The sequence below is a fragment of the Somniosus microcephalus genome, chromosome 7, assembly GCF_052327205.1.
Source record: "Somniosus microcephalus isolate GS21.2 chromosome 7, FLI_Smic_1.0, whole genome shotgun sequence".
Lineage (NCBI taxonomy): Eukaryota > Metazoa > Chordata > Chondrichthyes > Squaliformes > Somniosidae > Somniosus > Somniosus microcephalus.
The window spans coordinates 273,621,767-273,644,474 of NC_140993.1; the positions used below are offsets into that span (position 1 = coordinate 273,621,767).

Here is a 22,708-nt window from a genome sequence, read left to right on the forward strand (position 1 = left end):
GAGTGGGGGAGGGGGTGTGGGGGGGAGGGGGGTGTGTGAGGGGGGAGGGGGGTGTGGGGGGAGGGTGTGTGGGGAGGGGGGGTGTGTGGGGGGAGTGGGTGTGGGGGGGTGTGTGGGGGAGGGGGTGTGGGGTGGGGGGGGTGTGTGGGGGTGGGGTGGGGGGGTGTGTGTGTGGGGGAGGGGGTGTGTGTGGGGGGGGTGTGTGGGGGGGGGTGTGGGGGGGTGTGTGTGGGGGGGGGTGGGGTGTGGGGGGGGGGTGGTGGGGGGGGGGTGTGGGGGGGGGGGTGGGGTGTGGGGGGGGAGGGGTGTGTGTGGGGGGGGGGTGGGGGGGGAGGGGTGTGTGGGGGGGGTGTGGGGGGGGGAGGGGTGTGTGTGTGGGGGAGGTGGGGTGTGGGGGTGGGGGTGTGGGGGGGGAGGGGTGTGTGTGGGGGGTGGAGGGTGTGTGTGGGGGGGGAGGGTGTGTGTGGGGGGGATGGGGCGTGTGTGGGGGGAGGGTTGGGGGGAGGGGGTCTGGGGGGGTGTGTGTCGGGGGGGAGGGGGGGGGGGGAGAGTGAAGAGAGGAGGAGCTTCTGGCTCCAGGGTAGAAAGGTTACTTTTGTGCCAAACCAGGGAGAAGATTCATTAACAGAAGAAACAAAAGAGAAAGGGCCTCCTTTGACATGTCCTGTGTCCGGACAATGTTGTTACAACTCCTGCCATTTCCTGTCACACTCTGAGCCTCCCTTTAATATCTTGACTCTAAAGAGCCAATCTTGATCAGCACTAAATGCAACTTAATTTACGGAATAACTTCCACGGCCGAGGTATTAGATGGCAAGCAGAAACTATTTTTAGCTCTGGGCTAATGCATTTGGATTGTAGTATCACAGCCACCTTACTTGAAATCTTCATGCCTAATAAATATGGGTTTGGGAAAGTATTCAATCCCAGACTTCATAAAATGTGAAAATGCCCTGGAGTGTGTTTTGCTGGAGCTTGTGTAGTGTTGAGGTCAGGCTGTACTTTGGATGTGTGTAGTTTTGGTCCTTGAGGCACAAACAGAACCTTCAGACCCTGGAAACAGAGCAGGGAAGGGCCATGAGGTTAATCATCAGTGTCAAAGGACAGAGTTAGGAAGAAAGGTTAGAAAATCTAGGACTCTTCAGCCTCGATAGTAGATGAATGAGAGGAAACTTTCATTTATATAACACCTTTTAAAGCTTTTCACAACCAAATGAATTACTTTGGAGATGTAGTCATAACTGTTTTGTCGGAAAACATAAGAACATAAGAAATAGGAGCAGGAGTAGGCCAATCGGCCCCTCGAGCCTGCTTCGCCATTCAATAAGATCATGGCTGATCTGATCCTAACCGCCAATCTACTATCACAGAACCATCTCCTGAATCTAACAGAATTAGACACACGAAATAGGAGCAGGATCAGGCTACATGGCCCCTGGGCCCGCTCCGCTACCCACAGGGCCATGACCGATCCAAACCTAGTCTCATGTCCAAATTCCTGCCCGCTCCCCGTAACCCTTAATTCCCTTTACTTCTAGGAAACTGTCTATTTCTGTTTTAAATTTATGTAATGATGTAGCTTCTACAGCTTTTTGGGGCAGCATATTCCATGGACCTACCAACCTCTGAGTGAAGTAGTTCCTCCTCATCTCAGTTTTGGGAGCCAATTTGTGCACAGCAAGGTCCCACAAACAGCAAATGAGATAATAACCGGTCAGTGTGTTTTTGGTGCGGTTGGTTGAGTGATGAATGTTGGCAGTGACGTTGGGAGAACTCCCTGCTCTTTGGGATCGTTTATGTCCCCCTGAACTGGCAGACAGGGTGTCAGTTCAACCTGAATATCTCGTCTGAAAGCTGGTGCCTCCAACAGTGCAGCACTCCCTCATCATTGCACCGGTGTCGGCCTAGGTTGTGTGCTCAAGTCTCTGGAGTGGGGATCGAACCGATGAACCTCTGACTCGTAGCTGAGAATGCTGCCACTGAGCCGAGGCTTGACACCAGATTCTGACTGGAATAGAAAAGGGCTAATCCTGAGCACGGTTTGACTGCAGGATATGGGTACAAACTGATTAAAAAGTCAATTTAGGACTGAAGTGAGGAAGCACCGACCGCTTCTCTCTCTCAGTGATTAATACGTGGATAGGTCTTCTGGGTGGGGGTCATCAAGGTACAAAAAATTTGAAGTCATTCAAAAGGCAGTTAGATATTATTGGTTTTGTGGGAGGATGAGCTGCTTGATCTTCCCTCATAGAAACATAGACGATAGGAGCAGGAGTCGGCCATTCGGCCTCTCAAGCCCGCTCCGCCATTCAATGCGATCATGGCTGATTATCCAAATTCAGTACCCTGTCCCTGCTTTCTCCCCATACCCCTTGATCCCCTTAGCCTTAAGAAATATATCTAACTCCTTCTTGAATATATTTAATGAATTGGCCTCCACTGCCTTCTGTGGTAGAGAATTCCACAGGTTCACCACTCTGGGTGAAGAAATTCCTCCTCATCTCAGTCCTAAATGGCTTACCCCTCATCCTTAGACTGTGACCCCTGGTTCTGGACTTCCTGCCATCGGGAACATCCTTCCTGCATCTAGTCGGTCTAGTCCTGTTAGAATTTTATAAGTTTCAATGAGATCCCCTCTCATTCTTCTAAACTCTGGAGAATATAAGCCTAATCGACCCAATCTCTCTTCATACGTCATTCCTGCCATCCCAGGTATCAGTCTGGTGAATCTTCGCTGCACTCCCTCCATGGCAAGAACATCCTTCCTCAGATAAGGCGACCAAAACTGCACACAATACTCCAGATGTGGTCTCACCAAGGCCTTATACAACTGCAGCAAGACATCCTTGTTCCTGTACTCAAACCCTCTCGCTATGAAGGCCAACATACCATTTGCCTTCTTAACCGCCTGCTGCACCTGTATGCTTACCTTCAGTGACTGGTGCACAAGGACACCCAGGTCTCGTTGCACTTCCCCTTCTCCCAATCTATTGCCATTCAGATAATAATCTGCCTTCCTGTTTTTGCCACCAAAGTGGATAACCTCGCATTTATCCACATTATACTGCATCTGCCATGCTTCTGCCCAATCGCCCAACCTGTCCAAATCGTACTGGAGTTTCTCTGCATCCTCCTCACAGCTTACCCTCCCACCCAGCTTTGTGTCGTCTGCAAACTTGGAGATATTCATCTGTATGAAGCACCTCCTCGATGTTCTGTTATCTCATTAAAAATTCTGCCTGGGATTTTGATCAATCTGAAAGCATCCTGAGTCATTTATAGGATTGATTCCCTGTCCCCCGTGTGCTTTGGTACTGGTCAGACATAACTCACCTAAAGAAAGTCTATTACTGCTGCTACAGGTCTGAGCAGTCTACAGCAGTGGACATAGCTACCATGGTCAGGATCTTCTGTCCAAAAAACAGAAACCTTGAAGGTGTTTGGCACAAATCCTTGGCTTGTGTTTTAAAAATAAATAAATAAACGGAGGGCTAACCTTTTCGCTGCTGAGTGTTTGGCACCTGCTGCTCTCTGATCAGAGAGGGGTCTGGCAGAGGGCCTGGAGCATCTCGGAACGGGAACCTGGCTGGTGAACCAACAGCAAGATGAGTCAGGAGGGCTTGGCAATCCCAATTGTAGCCCCTTTGCCTGGCCTATTGTAGTCGCAGGCACTCTGTCCCGTACTAATTCCAAGGCAGCATAAAGGGGTCAGAGACCAGATGGCACGAGTGTCAACGCCTTCGTCCTGTGCTTTGCACGCGGGGAATAAGCGTTGTCGAGCCCCAAATTTACCCCATAAGGAGTTAGATATATTTCTTAAGGCTAAGGGGATCAAGGGATATGGGGAGAAGGCAGGGACAGGGCACTGAGTTTGGATGATCAGCCAGGATCTCATTGAATGGCGGAGCAGGCTCGAGGGGCCGAATGGCCTACTCCTGCTCCTATCTTCTATGTTTCTATATGTCCATAACTCTTGCAAATCTACTGTTTGAGTTGCTTTATGCAACTTTGCTGGAGTGAATCGCCATTAGCCATCTTCCTGCTTCTTGTGATTTCGATGAATTTTCCTTTCACCTTTATGGTGGAGTAGCTAATGTGGCCGCAATGTATTCTCGCCAGCAAGTACCGCTAAATAAGAATAAAACTATTTATGCCTGCATGTCGACATACGTTAATGAAGAGCTTAGGATTTATGATTTTTAGATCATTGTTTTAACTGCTAACCTTATTTTCATAGGGACTGCTGACAGGTTATGTGAGGTCCTAACATGGAAAAGTTACAGCTCCCAGATTTGGCAACTAGTTATTGAAAAATCTGCAAAAAAAGACTTATGGAAGGTAAGTGCAGTTACTCAAAGTGATGGTGATTAAAATTGGAACTTAGCTGAACCAGATATTTGTGTTAGAACACTTAACGTACATCGTGGGAAGTAGAATCATAGAATTTTACAGCATAGGAGGCCATTCAGCCCATCACACCTATGCAAGAGCTATCCAATTGGTCCCATTCCTGTTCACATTAGGTTTTCAATGAAGCTCTTGAACATTGAAGTCAGTTGTCATAGACTTATTAATACAGTACAGGAAACTCTCGTTTAAACGGCACCTAAATATCCGGAATTCTCTTAACCGGCAAAATTCTCACTCCGAAAACAACACCTCAATAACCGGCAATGTTGCCGAGTCCGAGTCTCCCGCAGTGGCCGAGTTAGTCAGTGGGGGTAGTTCTCCAAACTGCCACTACTCGACTTCTTGGCGCTGTCGGGAGTCAGAACACCTCAATAACAGGAGTCTGACTCTCCCGCGCTGCCGGTAGTCTCTTCCGATCCGCCATTTTACAGAGGTACTGTGTGTCTCCCACGCTGCTGGTAGTCATTTCATTGCATTGCATTACCCTCAACTGGCAGTACTGTACTTAATCAAGCATCTTCCACCATCCATTTAACACAACATTCTGTAGGGGAGTACCCAATTACTGTATACTGCACATTTCTTGATTTTTAAATTTTTCTTTGTTAAAAATAGCCTCGGTAGATAACCCTCTCCGTCATCCGGAATTTTTGATCAACCGGCAACACGTCGGTGCCAGATACCAAAGAGTTTCCTGTACATGCAATTGTACTTAAACATACACTTATAAGGTCATACTTACAACCGCACCTGATGGTTCTGTTGGGGATGCAAACATGTTAGAGTTCTGATCTCCGTATCTTAGGCTTTTAGGAATTCAAATACTCCTTACAAACTGCCAGTTTTTATACATTTCTCTCCCTCTCTCTACATGACAATCCGCACTACATGATTATACGCAAGTTGAAACACAACTCCATATAAGGAAATTTAGTTGACTTATCCCTTATCAACAACAACTTGCATTTATATAGCGCCTTTAACGTAGTAAAACGTCCCAGGGCGCTTCACAGGAGCGATTATCAAACAAAATCTGACACCGAGCCACATATAAGGAGATACTCGGGCAGATGACCAAAAGCCTGGTCAAAGAGGGAGGTTTTAAGGAGGAGAGGTTTAGGGAGGGAATTCCAGAGCTTAGGGCCCAGGCGGCTGAAGGCACGGCCGCCAATGGTGGAGCGATTAAAATCGGGGATGCTCCAGATTTGGTGGAGCGCAGAGATCTCGGAGCGGGGCGTGGGGGGGCTGGAGGGGATTACAGAGATAGGGAGGGGGGGCGAGGCTATGGAGGGATTTGAAAACAAGGATGAGAATTTTGAAATCGAGGCACTGCTTAACCGGGAGCCAATGTAGGTCAGCGAGCGCAGGGGTGATGGGCGAACGGGACTTGGTGCGAGTTAGGACACAGGCAGCCAAGTTTTGGATGACCTCAAGTTTACGTAGGGTGGAATGTGGGAGGCCAGTGTTGGAATAGTCAAGTCTGGAGGTAACAAAGGCATGGACGAGGGTTTTGGCAGCAGATGAGCTGAGGCAGGGGTGGAGACGGTGTTGTTACGGAGGTGGAAATAGGCAGTCTTAGTGATGGCTCGGATATGTGGTCGGAAGTTCATCTTGGGGCCAAATCCGACACCAAGATTGCGAACAGTCTGGCTGAGCCTCAGACAGTTGCCAGGGACAGGGATGGAGTTGGTGGCTAGGGAACGGAGTTTGTGTCGGGGACCGAAGACAATGGCTTCGGTCTTCCCAATAATTTTAATTTTCCTTACTTATCGAGCTCTTTTTCTGTTGGGCTAACAAGATTGGTGTAACTCCCTTAGTTTGTTACCTTATTAATAATTTCACTCTTGCTTCATATCATTGATATTCTACCAAGTGAAACTTGTCATTATAAATCTGTCTTTGTTTCTCTATCATTGGTAGCAATTAAAAAGGATGATGTATGGCCAGATGTTTTCCTTTTGCAGAACTAAATGATTAAAGTTCTTCAGGAACCAGTGTGCAGTGGCACAACTTTAATTAAATCTCATTACTTCATCCTGAAACTGACTGTTGCCGTAGGGTCAGGGTCGGGCCTGGCCCAACATCCCGGCGGACACCTCTCCAAACTGACTCAATACTTCCCTGCTTAACAAGCAAAGGCTAAAGGTTAACATTACTACAATATGAAGAGAAATCAATAGTAGTTTAAAATTAGTAACCCGGGCGGTCTAATAATCCTTTGCTGACACTGCCCTTTCCCCATACCCTTTTAAGTTTCTTTTTCTTTTTCAAATACTTGCCTTTATTGTGGAATCTGCTTCCACCACTCTTTCTGGTACGATATTCCATTTCCTGACACAAAAAACTTTCCCTCCATTCTTTCGATGATGGGATTAAATTTGCAGCCTCTAGTTACTGACACACTGACCAGTGGACATAGCTTGTCCCAATTTTGTCTCATCAAAACATTTCATAATTTTGCACACCTTTACCAGATCTCTTTTTAACCTTCTCAGTTTTGATGAACAGGGCCCCAATGTCTCCTCATAACTAAAGCCTGTCTCTCTCTCTCTCTCTCTCTCACCCCTCTGGTATTATCTTCGTGAATCTCCTCTGCATTTTCTCCATGGCCTTGACACCTTTCCTAAATGAGGGTACCCAACACTGGAGAGTGTATTCTAACTGCAGCCTAAGGATTAAATTGTGAGAACAGATTGCATAAACTTGGCTTCTATACCCTGGGATGTAGAAGGTTGAAGGGTTGAACTAATTGAGGTGTTTAAAATGCTAAAGGGATTCGGTAGGGTAGGTACAGAGAAACTATTTCCTCTGGTGGGGAAATTGCAAACAAGGGGACACGATCTTAAATTTAGAGTTAGACTATTTAAGAGTGAAATCAGGAACCATTTTTTTGTACAAAGGGTAGTGGAAATTTGGAACTGTCCCTGAAAAGGCTGTGGATGGTGGGGGACGGTTTAAATTTTTAAGACTATGCTCAATATATTTTTGTTAGGTTAAGGGTATTGAGCAGTATGGATCTGATGCGCTATCAATTACTCATAAAAGACTGAGAGTTAAGAGAGTAACTAAAGGCTTTTATTAACAAAAGAATGAAGGTCTGCCTCGAGTGGTCGACCGGTCCAGAAATACAAAGGGCTGGGGAGCAGTCACCTTTATACTAGGACTTGTGGGAGGAGTCAGCCGAGGCATGTACACAGTGGAATACAAACAGTGGTTTACCACATTCACCCCTTGTTTAAAATTGAGTCCGGCGGGGTGAAGTGTATTAAAAGTTAGTGTATTGGAGTCTCTCCGGAGGTCTTGTCTGGCGCTGTGATCGGCGTGGCGACGGCAGGGGTAGTGGAGCTTCCGGCGTCGAGTCCTGCGTGGGCTGTGGCACAGGTGTGTCGTCCTCGTAGATGTCGAGCGGGTCGCGGGGCCCAGGCCTGCCGTCTGCTGGGGCTGGATATCGGATCGTGGGGGGGGGGGGGGAGGTGGTAGTGAGTAGTGGGTTACTGCGGCCCCCGAGGGTGCAAGGTCTCTTATGGAGACTGTGTCCTCCCGCCCGTCCGGGTATGCAATGTAAGCATACTGGGGGTTGGCGTGGAGGAGGTCGACCCTCTCGACCAGGGGGTTCGTTTTATGGGTCCTCACGTGTCTTCTCAGTAGGACCGGCCCTGGGGACGTCAGCCATGGCGGTAGCGATGTCCCCGATGTGGACTTCCTTGGGAAGACAAACATTTTCTCATGGGGGGTGGCGTTAGTGGCAGTGCAGAGCAGTGACCGAATAGAGTGGAGCGCATCGGGGAGCACATCCTGCCAGCGGGAGGTTGGAAGGCCCCTAGACTTTAAGGCTAGCAGGGCGGCCTTCCAAACTGTCGCATTTTCTCTTTCCACCTGTCCGTTCCCCCGGGGGTTGTAACTGGTGGTCCTGCTTGTGGCAATACCCCTAGTTAGCAGGTACTGACGGAGTTCGTCGCTCATAAACGATGAGCCCCGGTCGCTATGGATATAGCTGGGGAAACCGAACAGGGTGAAGAGGTCGTTCAGACATTTAATGACCGTGGCACTGGTCATGTCCGGGCAGGGGATGGCGAACGGGAAACGGGAGTACTCATCAATAATATTGAGGAAGTACACATTGCGGTCGGAGGAGGGGCGAGGCCCTTTAAAATCAACGCTCAGGCGCTTGAAGGGGCGAGTGGCTTTTATCAGGTGGGCCCTGTCTGGTCTATAAAAGTGGGGTTTGCACTCAGCGCAGACTTGGCAGTTCCTGGTCATGGTCCTGACCTCCTCAATAGAGTAAGGCAGGTTGCGGGCCTTGATGAAGTGGAAGAACCTGGTGACCCCCGGGTGGCAGAGGTCATTGTGGAGGGCCCGCAGTCTATCGATCTGCGCGCTGGCGCAGGTGCCACGCGATAGTGCATCCGGGGGTTTATTGAGCTTCCCGGGCCGGTACAAGATCTCGTAATTGTAGGTGGAAAGTTCGATTCTCCACCTCAAGATCTTGTCATTTTTGATTTTGCCCCTCTGCTTGTTGTTAAACATGAAAGCAACTGAACGCTGGTCAGTGAGCAGGGTAAATCGTTTTCCGGCCAGGTAGTGCCTCCAATGACGCACAGCCTCCACAATCGCCTGGGCCTCCTTCTCAACAGCGGAGTGTCTGGTCTCCGGGCCTCGGAGGGTTCGTGAAAAGAAGGCCACGGGTCTCCCCGCCTGATTGAGGGTAGCGGCCAGGGCAAAGTCGGACGCGTCGCTTTCCACCTGGAAGGGGATGGATTCGTCCACTGCGTGCATGGTGGCTTTGGCAATGTCTTCCTTGATACGGTGGAAGGCTAAGCGGGCCTCTGCCGTCAAGGGAAAAGAGGTGGACTTGATCAGCGGATGGGCCTTGTCCGCATAGTAGGGGACCCACTGGGCATAATAGGAGAAAAACCCTAGGCACCTCTTCAGGGCCTTGAGGCAGTGGGAGTTCCATAAGGGGACGCATCCGGTCGGGGCCGATGACTCCGTGTTCCACAACACAGCCAAGGATGGCGAGGCGGTTTGTGCGGAATATGCACTTCTCCTTGTTATATGTCAGGTTCAGGAGTTGGGCGGTGCGGAGGAATTTTTCGAGGTTTGCGTCATGGTCCTGCAAGTCACGGCCGCAGATGGTCACATTGTCCAGATATGGGAAAGTGGCCTGCAACGCATTTTGATCTACCATCCGGTCCATCTCCCTTTGGAAGACGGAGACCCCGTTGGTGACGCCAAAGGGAACCCTAAGGAAGTGGTAGAGGCGGCCGTTTGCCTCAAAGGCAGTATACTGGCGGTCCTCAGGGCGGATAGGGAGCTGGTGGTACGCTGATTTCAGGTCAATGGTCGAGAAGACGCGGTACTGCGCGATCTGGTTGACCATATCAGCTATGCGGGGGAGTGGGTAGGCGTCCAGCAGGGTGTAGCGATTTATTGTCTGGCTGTAGTCGATGACCAGGCGCTGCTTCTCACCGGTCTTAACGACCACAACCTGGGCTCGCCAGGGGCTGGTGCTGCCCTCAATAATCCCTTCCTTCAGGAGCCGCTCTACTTCGGTTTTAATGAAAACCCTGTCCCCGGCACTGTATCGCCTGCTCTTTGTGGCGATGGGCTTACAGTCGGGGGTGAGGTTAGCAAACAGTGGTGGGGGGGTGACTCTGAGTGTGGAGAGGTTGCACCTGGTGCGCGGCGGGCAATTTGGGAGCTGCTGGCTGCGGACTGTGAGTGGGGGTAGGGGTCCACCGTACGCCATCGTAACACTTTTAAGGTGGCACTGAAAATCTAACCCCAGCAGGACGGCAGCGCAGAGGTCGGGCAGGACCAGAAGTTTAAAATGATCGTACACGGTCCCGTCTACTACGAGTGTCACTACGCAGTAGCCGCCGATGTCCGCCGACTGGGACTCGGAGGCCATAGAAATCCGCTGGTGCGCAGGCAGGACTGGGAGAGAGCAACGCCGCACCGTGTCGGGGTGGATGAAGCTCTCCGTGCTCCCAGAGTCAAAAAGGCAGATTGTATCGTGGCCATTTACCTTAATGTCCATTGTGGAACTGGCCAGCTGGTGCGGTCTCGCTTGGTCCAGTGTAACGGATGCCAGCGTAGGGGTCGGTGTGTCGCTGCGGGTATCAGATGAGGCGGTGTTGGGGGCCTGGTGCGTTCCGGCTGTCGTCCAAGATGGCGGCGTCCATGATCCCCATGTGGCTGGAGGCGTCCAAAATGGCTGCTGTACCGGTGGTTCGCACATGGCCGGGGAGGCCCAAGATGGCAGCCCGCATGGCCCACACACGGCGCTGCTGGGGTTCGGGGTGGCTTTGGCCCTGCAGACGTTAGCGTAGTGTCCCTTCTTCCCGCAGCCCGAGCAGATCGCGTTTTTCGCCGGGCAGCGCGCTCTGGGGTGTTTTGCCTGGCCACAGAAGTAGCATTTCTGGCCTTGGGGCACTGCTGTCTGGCCTTGGGACACTGCCGCGGTAGTTGGGCCGTGGCTGGGGTGGCACGGCGCTATGAGGCGGTCCTACCGTGTCCCAGGCTGTCATTCCCCGCGGCGTCCACGGTGCAGAGGAGTAGGCATCCATGCCCCGGTAGGCTGCATCCAATGATAGTGCGAGTTCAGAGGCCTTGTTGAGGTCGAGGTCACTCTGCTCCAACAGTCGCTGTCGGGTGTAATTGGACCTGTGGCCCGCTACAAAAGCGTCCCGGATAAGTTCCTCTGTGTACACGGCGGCCTTTACATCCTTACAACCACAGGCCTGGCCAAGCACAGACAGTGCCTGAAGGTATTCCACGGTCGATTCCCCAGGTTGTTGTTTACGACTCCCCAGAAGGTGCCTGGCGTACACTTCGTTCACTGGGCGCGTGTACTGGTCCTTGAGGAGCTTGATAGCGTCCGCGTACGAGGTCGCGTCTTGGATGACCGAGTACACTCGGTGGTTCACTTTGGAGGTCAGGGCATCCAGTTTGTCCTCGTCCGATTTGATTGCTGCGGAGGCGGTCAGGAATTTTTCGAAACACTTAAGCCAGTGAGTAAACTTGGTGGATGAGTCCGCCTCCCGATGATCTAAGTCCAGGCATGCTGGTGTGAGGATCTTCTCCATTATAAAAATTTTGTTAATAAAATTGATGCGCTATCAATTACTCATAAAAGACTGAGAGTTAAGAGAGTAACTAAAGGCTTTTATTAACAAAAGAATGAAGGTCTGCCTCGAGTGGTCGACTGGTCCAGAAATACAAAGGGCTGGGGAGCAGTCACCTTTATACTAGGACTTGTGGGAGGAGTCAGCCGAGGCATGTCCAGGCATGTACACAGTGGAATACAAACAGTGGTTTACCACAGGATCAAAGGCAGGTAAATGTAGCTGAGGTACAAGTCAGCCACGATCTGATTGAATGGCAGAACAGGCTCGAGAGGCTGAATAGCCTGTTCCTGTTCCTATGTTCCAAACCCAGCGACATGTATAAGTGTAGCATTACCTCTCTGGGCTTGTACTCTGTGCCCCTTTTCATAAGACCTAGGATCCCACATGTATTTATTACAGGTTTGTCATCTTGTCCTCCAACTACTAAAGATTTGTGTACCTGGACCACTACGGTTCCCTGCTCACTTAACGGTTTACCATCTGGTGTAGATGTCCTCTCCTTACTCTTCCTCCCAAACTATACCACTTCACGAAATGTGTTCTGTAGTAGAGTTTGTAATGGGACCAATTGTCCGTGTGTGTGAGGAGCCTCGTCAGTCGGGAGCAACAAATTGGGAATTAATGGGCAGTTTTCTCCCTCTCCCGGCTTTCTTCAGTGGATGATGAAAATAGTGCGGAGTGTCTGGACCTTTAGAAAATCATCCCTTTCTAACATAGAGAACAAAAATGACACCAACAACACACGCAGGATCGTAAATGACACAAGTTTGTTTCCACTGTTTGGTGTAACAAGGGGCCGTAGACTCAGGATTGCCACTGGAGAGATGCAGAGGGAAGTTGGAAGAAATGTTTCAGACAGTTGTTGGAACACGAGGGTAGTTATTCACCTGGACATGAAACTACTGTTGCACGTCAGCTGCCTGTTGTAGAAACCACCTGATTTCCATGAAATCCGACACCAGAAAGATCCCATGTTTGACCCCAGCTCAGCCCCTACGGCAATAGACATGTTGCAATCATTATCTGAGGCTGAATCTTTGTTAGAAACGACACCCCCTCTTTCCCCCACCCCCTCCCCACACCCGCTACTCACACCCCCTCCCCCCCACCTCCACCCCCTCCCCCCCACCTCCACCCCCCCCCCCCCACCCCTCACCCACACCCACCCCACCCTGTCCCACACCCACCCCAATGGGCAAAAACAAAAGAAAATCACTTTTCTTATGAAAAGCGTCAAAAATATTTCCATGGTAATACAGGAAACTCTTTGTTTTTATCCGCCACCGACGTGGTGCCGGTTGATCAAAAAGTCCGAATTACAGAGAGGTATACTTACTAAGGTACGAGAGCCCCGTACACGGCCACAGGTGCAGGAACCCCAGTCACACGGCCACAGATCCAGGAGTCCCTGTTGCATGGCCACAGGTGCAGGAACCCCGGTTACACGGCCACAGGTGCAGGAGCCCCGGTTACACGGCCACTAATATATAGTAAAAAACTTACCTGAACCCACTCCTGAATTTTGCTGGTTAAGAGAGATTTCCGGATATTTAGGTGCTGGGTAAAAGAGAGTTTCCTGTACTGAGCAGTGCAGTAATTAATTTATACAGTTGGCAGGAAGCTAATAAGTGTACTGACTTTATTTTTAATACCCTTTCCTCCCCAGACTCTTTACATTGTCCTTTGCGAATGGAAATTTACCCCTGGAAGCCACTACAGTGCTGCCCAAATCTCGCTAAAGGAACTATTTGCGGTATGAATTTCATGCGCCTCCATCGCTGGGAATGTATTTTATTTTCTAGTTGACCTCGTGTGGCTTTTCTCGTGGGAAGCGAGAGGCCAGTCAAGTGTGGCTGCTAAATATTTGTGTTGATGGCTGGAGAGGAAAAGATGGTGAACAGGAATTTGCAACAACAAAAAAACTCCGCTTAATGCGCTTAAAGCTACAACAGGTGTATGATCTGCACGGTGTCACCTTTCCCATGCTCTCAGTCTCACGTGCTCACTTCATTCCCATGCATGCATTTCCCCACCCCACACACACAACTTAAAAAAAGAATTCGATAAACATTACCTGAATAAAGCTTTTGAAATTTGTCCTTTAGCTTTTCTTCAACTGAACAGAAACTGCTAGAAGCTGAGGAAAAGTGTTCCATCTCTACTGTTAGCTGGTGCTAATGCATCCTGGGAAATGAGGTATACTGCACTTGCTGATACCTGGGATGGCAGGAATGACGTATGAGGAGAGATTGGGTCGATTGGGCTTATACTCGCTGGAGTTTAGAAGAATGAGAGGGGATCTCATTGAAACTTATAAAATTCTAACAGGACTAGACAGACTAGATGCAGGGAGGATGTTCCCGATGGCGGGGGAGTCCAGAACCAGGGGTCACAGTCTAAGGATAAGGGGTAAGCCATTTAGGACTGAGATGAGGAATTTCTTCACCCAGAGAGTGGTGAACCTGTGGAATTCTCTACCACAGAGGGCAGTTGAGGCTAGTTCATTAAATATATTCAAGAAGGAGTTAGATATATTTCTTAAGGCTAAAGGGATCAAGGGATATGGGGAGAAGGCAGGGACAGGGTACTGAGTTTGGATGATCAGCCATGATCGCATTGAATGGCGGAGCAGGCTCGAGGGGCCGAATGGCCTACTCCTGCTCCTATCTTCTATGTTTCTATGCTTAGCTCACTTTGAATCATGCGGTCTAACAGTCTTACAGTCAGGGCAAAAATCAAGTCCAAACATAGACTTTTGGTAGAGGCTGAGGCCTTCGGATAAAATCTTTAATGAAGGCATTAAAAGACATGACCCAGTTCAATGGATAATTTAATCGTTATTACAGAATATGTAATTTTTATTGAGGGGGGGGGGAAAATGGCAGGTGAAAAATGTTTATAAGAAAATTCTTCAGAATGCATTTTGAGCAATATGTGGATTTTATTGAGGCAGTTTCTATTATAACTAAAGGCTTTGTAGCCAGGACATTGGTGCAGACAGAAGATTCTTAAGATGATCATTTTTGAAATGTCGTTGTTTTCAATTTTTCATTTTGTTTAAACCCTTGTTTTGCACTTTTAAAAACCTTAGTTACCGTAGGAAAAAAAGGGCAGTGGAAAGATTTTTGAAGCTTTTTGATTGATTTGTTGGGTGGGTGGGGGAAATACAGCACTGCCTGGTGGCCAGATGATGCGATTACAGGGCGAAGAGTTTACAGAGGCCGGTTCCATTATAAATGTGGATATAAGAATTTATAATGGGAAATTGACATAAAAATGTGACAACAGGAAGTAAGGTTTAGTAGACGGGGATTTCACACAGATGTAAGATTTTAATAAGTTACGAGTTTATCTCCTGTGGCGGTGCACATGGTGGCGTCGAGTTCAAATGTAGTCTTCTTGTGAACTGGCGTTAGGGGAGGGGTGATAATTGGACTGAAGCCTACAATTGTAATTCAGTCACCACTCTGGAAGCAGAGAAGCAGAACTGGTTGGACCACAGGAAGTTACTTTGCATTCAGAGAAAGGAGCCTCAAAACTGAGGTGCCACAGTGCCACAACTGGCCGGACAATGCAATTACAGCTTAATAACGTTTACATGGGCAGTTTCTATTAAATGTGGACATAAAGGTTTATCGTGGGAAGAGTTGATGGGCAGTGCACGCAGATGTAAAACTTTTAATTAGATCCGATGGCCTGAAGTTTCTGCTTGATTGCGCAGGGTTTTTTTTTTGCGCAATTCGGTCGAAATCGCCGTAACTGCCACAAAAGATCACAACATTTTAAACGCAATTTGAGTTCGCCGCAACTTGAGTTTCCACGATCTTTTGCGCTCGTTATAAAAACATGGCCCTAGAATAGCGTGCCAGGGCCCCGTGGTGAATTAATCGCCATTGGGAGTTTCCGCTAATTGTGCTCGTTTGCAGGCCTCGAGGGTGGCTTTAAAAATGAAGCTGCTTCTTTTGGGCGCAAGAACACTAAAAGGTCCGTTTTAAAAGCTCGTAAATGTGATTTTTGTTTTAATTTGCTAAGAATCTGACCAACGTACTGCAGTATAACTAAAAAAATAGTTCTACATATTTTTTTTAAGTGAATTTCAGTCATTTAAAATCGGGTTGCTCAGAGCTGGTGGACTGACGCTTGTGATAAACCTACTTTCAGCTGCTTTAACCAGACGTCGCCAAGTTACGACTCTTAAATATACCAAGGAAAAATTTTGAAAGCAATATTTAAAATAAAAAAAACTTTTTTTTAAAAACGCTGCCCGATTGTGGTGCTTCATGGCAGATCTTGTGTTTGGCAAAATGCAAACGGGTTTGAGCGGAAACTCGAGGTTTGGGGGGGGTGGTGGGGGGGGCGAGGAGAGGAGGAAACACTTTCCAAAGCCGGTGGAATTTTGGGCTGAATTTTCCCCAGAATCTGCAGTTGCATCCAAAGCGGAACCTCTGCCCCGATGTGTTTATATTTATGTGTATGACATTCTATTTTATACTGGGAGCTGCCGCTGAGAGCCCACCTCTAACGAGAGGTGTTGTGCGTGACGAGCCCCTTGGACAGCTCTTGCTAATCCTGGGTTCACAGTTGTCTCACCACTCGTAATCTGAAGGTTATTTTGTCTAAACCAATTTTGCTTTGCTATTTCACTGTACTTCTGACTCAGACAACGGTTCTAAGATGGGTCGGATTTTTGTATTTTACAAATTTCTCCTCGCCCCAGTAAATTTACTTTCAGTTTGGGGGGAAAAAAGAGTCCTTAGCAAATAATCCTAACAGAAGCTGTTGCTAAATTCTTTCAATCATTTTTAATCGGAAGTATTTTCACTTTTTGTTCACAATGTGTAAAAACTGCCGGGAGGATGTTTCTTTCCCCTGGCTGGGGGTTGAGACAAGGGATCACAGTCTCAGGATACAGGGTAGGACATTTAGGACTGAGATGAGGAGAAATTTCTTCACTCAGAGGGTGGTGAACCTGTGGAATTCTCCAGCACAGAAGGCTGTGGAGGCCAAGTCACTGAATATATTTAAGAAGGAGATAGATAGATTTCTAGACACAAAAAGCACCAAGGGGTATGGGGAGAGAGCGGGAATATGGTATTGAGATAGAGGATCAGCCATGATCATATTGAATGGTGGAGCAGGCTTGAAGGGCCAACTCCTGCGCCTATTTTTCTATGTTTCTAAGCTCCATCATAAGTGAGTCTGTTGAGCTTGTTTTGTATCAATACTATATTCCTGCTCCTATGTTTCTATGTTTGTGAGGTTTATGTTTACATGACTTTTTTCCCCCCCCTCCCTCTTTTTTTCCCCAGTGTGTCCCTTCTGGTTTTGGACCATTCCGTCACAAAAAATGGATAGCAAAGCTGTTACGTACCTTAGTATCTCATGAAGTAAACCTCGAAAGTATTGGACCATTCCCACTTCATTCTATCCTCCAACTTGGTATAAGGGCCAGTAAGTAATTTTGCTTTCAAAAAAAATCTCTTGCACTGCAGTTTATGGTTGCAGGCGTTGGCCTCGGCCCAGTGGTGGTGGTCGGGCCTATGAGTCAGAAGGTTGTGGGCTCGAGCCCCTCTGTTGGAGACTTGCACACACAATCTTGGCTGACACTCTCGTGCAGTACTGAGGAGAGTGTGCATGCACTGTCGGAAGTTGCTGCCTTTCGGGTGAGACATTAAACCAAACCCCCGATCCACCTTTACACAAAAGCAAAATATTGCGGATGCTGGAAACCTGAAATAAAAACAGAAACACTCAGCAGGTCAGGCAGCATCTTTGGAGAGATAAACAGAGTTAACGTTTCAGGTCGATGACCCTTCGTATTTTCTGTTTTTATCCCCGACCCACCTTCTCGGGTGAACCTAAACGATCACATGGTGTTAATCGCAGAAAAGCAAGGGAATTTTGGTCTGGCCAGCATTTAAGCCTTGACCAACGCTGCCAAAAACAGATTCTCTGGTCATTTATCTCATTGCTGTTTGTGGTACCTTGCTGTGTGCAAATTAGCTGCCACGTTTCAACAGTGACTACACTTCAAAATACCCTTTGGGCCTGTGAAGCACTTTGGGACTTCCTGAGGTGATAAAAGGCGATTTATGATAAATGCAATTTATTTATTAATTTTCCCATTTTTGTATTTATCTTTCCCTCAGAAAATATGTTGCTAACTCTCCACCTGAATTTTGGTACCAGAGTTAATAAAGTGAGATTAATTTGGAGATTTACTCTGCTATCACAAGCCTGGTTGCATGTTTGAGGCTTTTTCGAAGAGTTTGCCAACTCTGATGGGGTAAATGCTGTTGACAGTGAAACTACAGCATTGTCAGTCAAAGGATCAGTCATGTGATTAGCCAGAGGTCAAATGCAAGTGAGAACTCTGCCCAGGAAATCTGACTGTTCCTCAGGCTACAGATGCAGTGAGCTTTCTCCAAGGATTAATGCAGGCCCGGGCTCTTATTTGTAAAAGTGCATTTGATCTTAAGTTATATCCATTCGCAACCTTGACATCCTATTTGACCCTGAGATAAGCTTCCGACCACATATCCGCTCTATCACCAAGACCGCTTACTTTCATCTCCGTCACATTGCCCGTCTCCGCCCCACCTCAACTCATCCGCTGCTGAAACCCTCCCCCTTGCTTTTGTTACCTCTACACTTGACTATTCCCAACGCTCTCGTGGCCAATCACCCATCTTCCACCCACCATAAACTTGAGCTCATCCAAACCGCTGCTGCCCCGTGTCCTAACTCGCACCAAGTCCCGTTCACCCATCACCCCCTGTGCTCACTGCCCCGTGTCCTAACTCACACCCAGTCCCGTTCACCCATCACCCCCTGTGCTCACTGCCCCGTGTCCTAACTCGCACCAAGCCCTGTGCTCACTGCCCCGTGTCCTAACTCACACCCAGTCCCGTTCACCCATCACCCCCTGTGCTCACTGCCCCGTGTCCTAACTCGCACCAAGTCCTGTGCTCACTGCCCCGTGTCCTAACTTACACCCAGTCCCGTTCACCCATCACCCCCTGTGCTCACTGCCCCGTGTCCTAACTCTTCAACCATCACCCCCCCGTGCTCACTGCCCCGTGTCCTAACTCGCACCAAGTCCCGTTCACCCATCACCCCCCTGTGCTCACTGCCCCGTGTCCTAACTCATACCCAGTCCCGTTCACCCATCACCCCCTGTGCTCACTGCCCCGTGTCTTAACTCGCACCCAGTCCCGTTCGCCCATCACCCCCTGTGCTCACTGCCCCGTGTCCTAACTCACACCCAGTCCCGTTCACCCATCACCCCCTGTGCTCACTGCCCCCGTGTCCTAACTCACACCCAGTCCCGTTCACCCATCACCCCCTATGCTCACTGCCCCGTGTCCTAACTCACACCCAGTCCCGTTCACCCATCACCCCCTGTGCTCGCTGCCCGTGTCCTAACTCACACCCAGTCCCGTTCACCCATTACCCCTGTGCTCGCTGCCCGTGTCCTAACGCGCACCAAGTCCCGTTCGCCCATTACCCCTGTGCTCGCTGCCCGTGTCCTAACTCGCACCAAGTCCCGTTCACCCATCACCCCCTGTGCTCACTGCCCCGTGTCCTAACTCTTCAACCATCACCCCCCCGTGCTCACTGCCCCGTGTCCTAACTCGCACCCAGTCCCGTTCACCCATCACCCCCTGTGCTCACTGCCCCGTGTCCTAACTCTTCAACCATCACCCCCCCGTGCTCACTGCCCCGTGTCCTAACTCGCACCAAGTCCCGTTCACCCATCACCCCCCTGTGCTCACTGCCCCGTGTCCTAACTCATACCCAGTCCCGTTCACCCATCACCCCCTGTGCTCACTGCCCCGTGTCTTAACTCGCACCCAGTCCCGTTCGCCCATCACCCCCTGTGCTCACTGCCCCGTGTCCTAACTCACACCCAGTCCCGTTCACCCATCACCCCCTGTGCTCACTGCCCCCGTGTCCTAACTCACACCCAGTCCCGTTCACCCATCACCCCCTATGCTCACTGCCCCGTGTCCTAACTCACACCCAGTCCCGTTCACCCATCACCCCCTGTGCTCGCTGCCCGTGTCCTAACTCACACCCAGTCCTGTTCACCCATTACCCCTGTGCTCGCTGCCCGTGTCCTAACGCGCACCAAGTCCCGTTCGCCCATTACCCCTGTGCTCGCTGCCCGTGTCCTAACTCGCACCAAGTCCCGTTCACCCATCACCCCCTGTGCTCGCTGCCCGTGTCCTAACTCACACCAAGTCCCGTTCACCCATCACCCCTGTGCTCGCTGCCCGTGTCCTAACTCGCACCAAGTCCCGTTCACCCATCACCCCCTGTGCTCACTGCCCCATGTCCTAACTCACACCCAGTCCCGTTCACCCATCACCCCCTGTGCTCACTGCCCCGTGCCCTAACTCGCACCAAGTCCCGTTCACCCATTACCCCTGTGCTCGCTGCCCGTGTCCTAACTCGCACCAAGTCCCGTTCACCCATCACCCCCTGTGCTCGCTGCCCGTGTCCTAACTCGCACCAAGTCCCGTTCACCCATCACCCCCTGTGCTCGCTGCCCGTGTCCTAACTCGCACTAAGTCCCGTTCACCCATTACCCCTGTGCTCGCTGCCCGTGTCCTAACTCGCACCAAGTCCCGTTCACCCATCACCCCCTGTGCTCGCTGCCCGTGTCCTAACTCGCACCAAGTCCCGTTCACCCATTACCCCCTGTGCTCACTGCCCCGTGTCCTAACTCGCACCAAGTCCCGTTCGCCCATCACCCCCTGTGCTCGCTGCCCCGTGTCCTAACTCGCACCAAGTCCCGTTCACCCATTACCCCCTGTGCTCACTGCCCCGTGTCCTAACTCGCACCGAGTCCCGTTCACCCATTACCCCTGTGCGTGATGACCTACATTGGTCCGGCAACGCTTCGATTTTAAAATTCTCATACTAGTTTTCAAACACCTACACGGCCACGCTCCTCCCTATGTCTGCAACCTTCCCCAGCCCTACAAACCTCCAAGATATCTGCGCTCCTCCAATTCTGCCCTTTGTGCATCCCTGATTTTAATCGCTCCACCATTGGCGGCCGTGCCTTTGGATGTCTGGGCCCTAAGCTCTGGAATCCCCTCCCTAAACCTCTCCACCTCTCTACCTCCCTCTTCTCCTGTAACACGCTCCTTAAAGCCTACCTCTTTGACCAAGCTTTTGGTCACCAGTCGTAAGATCCCCTTATGTGGCTCGGTGTTTCATAACGCGCCTGTGAAGCCCCTTGGGGTGTTTTAGTATGTTAAAGGCACTATATAAACGTAAGTTGATATATATTGTGTGTGTGTATGTATATATATGTGTGTGTGTATGTATGTGCGAGTGTGTGTGTATATATATATATATATATATATATATATATAATATATATATTTATTTTGAAAGGGGAAAAGTAAAGAATAAAGTTCGTGTAGGGTAGTGTTGCATGACGGGGGCTTGGTTCTATACAGACAATACTCAAGGAGAGCAGGGAGCAACATTGCCAGACACATCACGGGCAAACCACAGGCAAACGCTGCAAAAACTAAAAATGTTCTGGTCAGCAGAGGTGGCGAAGTAGCTGATGTTGCAAGATAAGGTATCTGTGCAGACGGGTAACCACAATAGGAACCACATGACTCGGGCACCTGATGATGAGTCGGGCCGCAATAGACATGGAGTTAACAATTCTCAGAATTAGGGCAAGGGTGTGCTGATAGCCACCTGGTATTAACAGGAACTGGGACAAACGATGTAACATAGAATGTCCTAGAAAAGAGGCGGGAACAATGTATAACGCGCCATTTGGATGTATAAATATCTGACAACCGCTGTAACAATTTGGAGAAGCTTGGCTTAGACAGAAGCAGGCTGTCTCATAAGAACATAAGAAGTAGGAGCAGGAGTAGGCCATACGGCCCCTCGGGCCTGCTCCGCCATTCAATAGGATCATGGCTGATCTGAATCTAGACTCACGTCCACTTCCCTGCCCTCTCCCCGTAACCCCAGAATAAAGACTGCTTCAACTCTCTATCAGACTTGTGTTGAGTATTTAAAATTACTCCACAACATTGTGTGTGTGTGTATATAGTGCCCAAGGTCCACCGCATGCACTGCCAATGAGAGAATGAAGTTACACTTACATAGTGTGTTATGAATCTTATGATCCATGAAGAAAGACTCATGAAATAACACTGGACGGCCAGCTGGTGGCGCCATCCAAGGAGTATAAATACTCTGGCGTGGGCCCAGCTTGCCCAGACATTTTGTGAACCGGAACTAGTGAAAGATAACTAGACCTCCATGTTTTGAAACAAGTTGATTAAAGCCTTGCTTTATACTCGAACCAAGTGTGTAGTGAGCTTTATTACGTCATAGTGCTTTTCATGTCCTCAGGTCTTCGTTACTAGTCAAAGAAGTACTTTTGAGTGTGGTTACAAGTTTGCTCATTTCTCTTCTGTTTGTGTCATTTGTTGTGTGTGATAATTTTACTAATAATGTTCGTACTGGTCGTAGTTTGTTAATAACAAACATTTTGCCAAAGGATGTCGTAACTCGGCAGTACTGCACGCAGGTAGCAGAGTGGGTAGAGAGATGTCATTGGGTGTCCTGTTACTGTGTTTACTAATCTATTCTTTACATTTTAGATGACAGAAAACTTCTCAAGTGGATTTTTGCAGAAAGGCCATATCTACAGGACGCAATAAACCAGCAGGATGAAGATGGCCATTCCCTCTTACACACTGTGGCCTCCTGCCACACAGTGATGAATGGATATGATCGGAGTTGTAAGTAACAGCTGGCATTGCAGTGTCCAAACATTCCATTCTTCCAAACCTTCTTGCAATTATTTTTGATAATTAATAACATGGGTGTGACCGCTGTGCTCGGGTGAATATGGGTGAGTGCCACGTTAAAAAGCTGGTGACATCCCCCCCAACTGGGCCAAGAATGCTGTCTTGTGCTGACTGCAGCTCAGTAATGTTGTCCGAGTCGCTCTTTAACACTGGTAGTTCCGGGAGATGTAGCCACGGAGATTAAATACAATAGCAAAATACTGCAGAAATCTGAAATAACAACAGAAAATGCTGGAAATGCTCAGCAGGTCAGGCAGCATCCGTGGAGAGAGAAACAGAGTTAACGTTTCAGGTCGATGACCCTTCGTC

General features: G+C 49.3%; 1 protein-coding gene across 1 annotated transcript in view; it reads left to right on the forward strand.

Moving 5' to 3' along the window:
* The first annotated feature begins 766 nt into the window (after positions 1-766).
* LOC147115344 (TPR and ankyrin repeat-containing protein 1-like) overlaps positions 767-22,708 on the forward strand; it is a 136,084-nt gene continuing 114,142 nt past the window's right edge. Inside the window, exons 1-5 of the mRNA XM_085993999.1 lie at positions 767-803; positions 4,238-4,338; positions 13,207-13,293; positions 16,850-16,991; positions 22,190-22,330. Of these exons, the coding sequence (XP_085850125.1) occupies positions 767-803; positions 4,238-4,338; positions 13,207-13,293; positions 16,850-16,991; positions 22,190-22,330 (508 nt within the window). The remainder of the gene's footprint in view (positions 804-4,237; positions 4,339-13,206; positions 13,294-16,849; positions 16,992-22,189; positions 22,331-22,708) is intronic.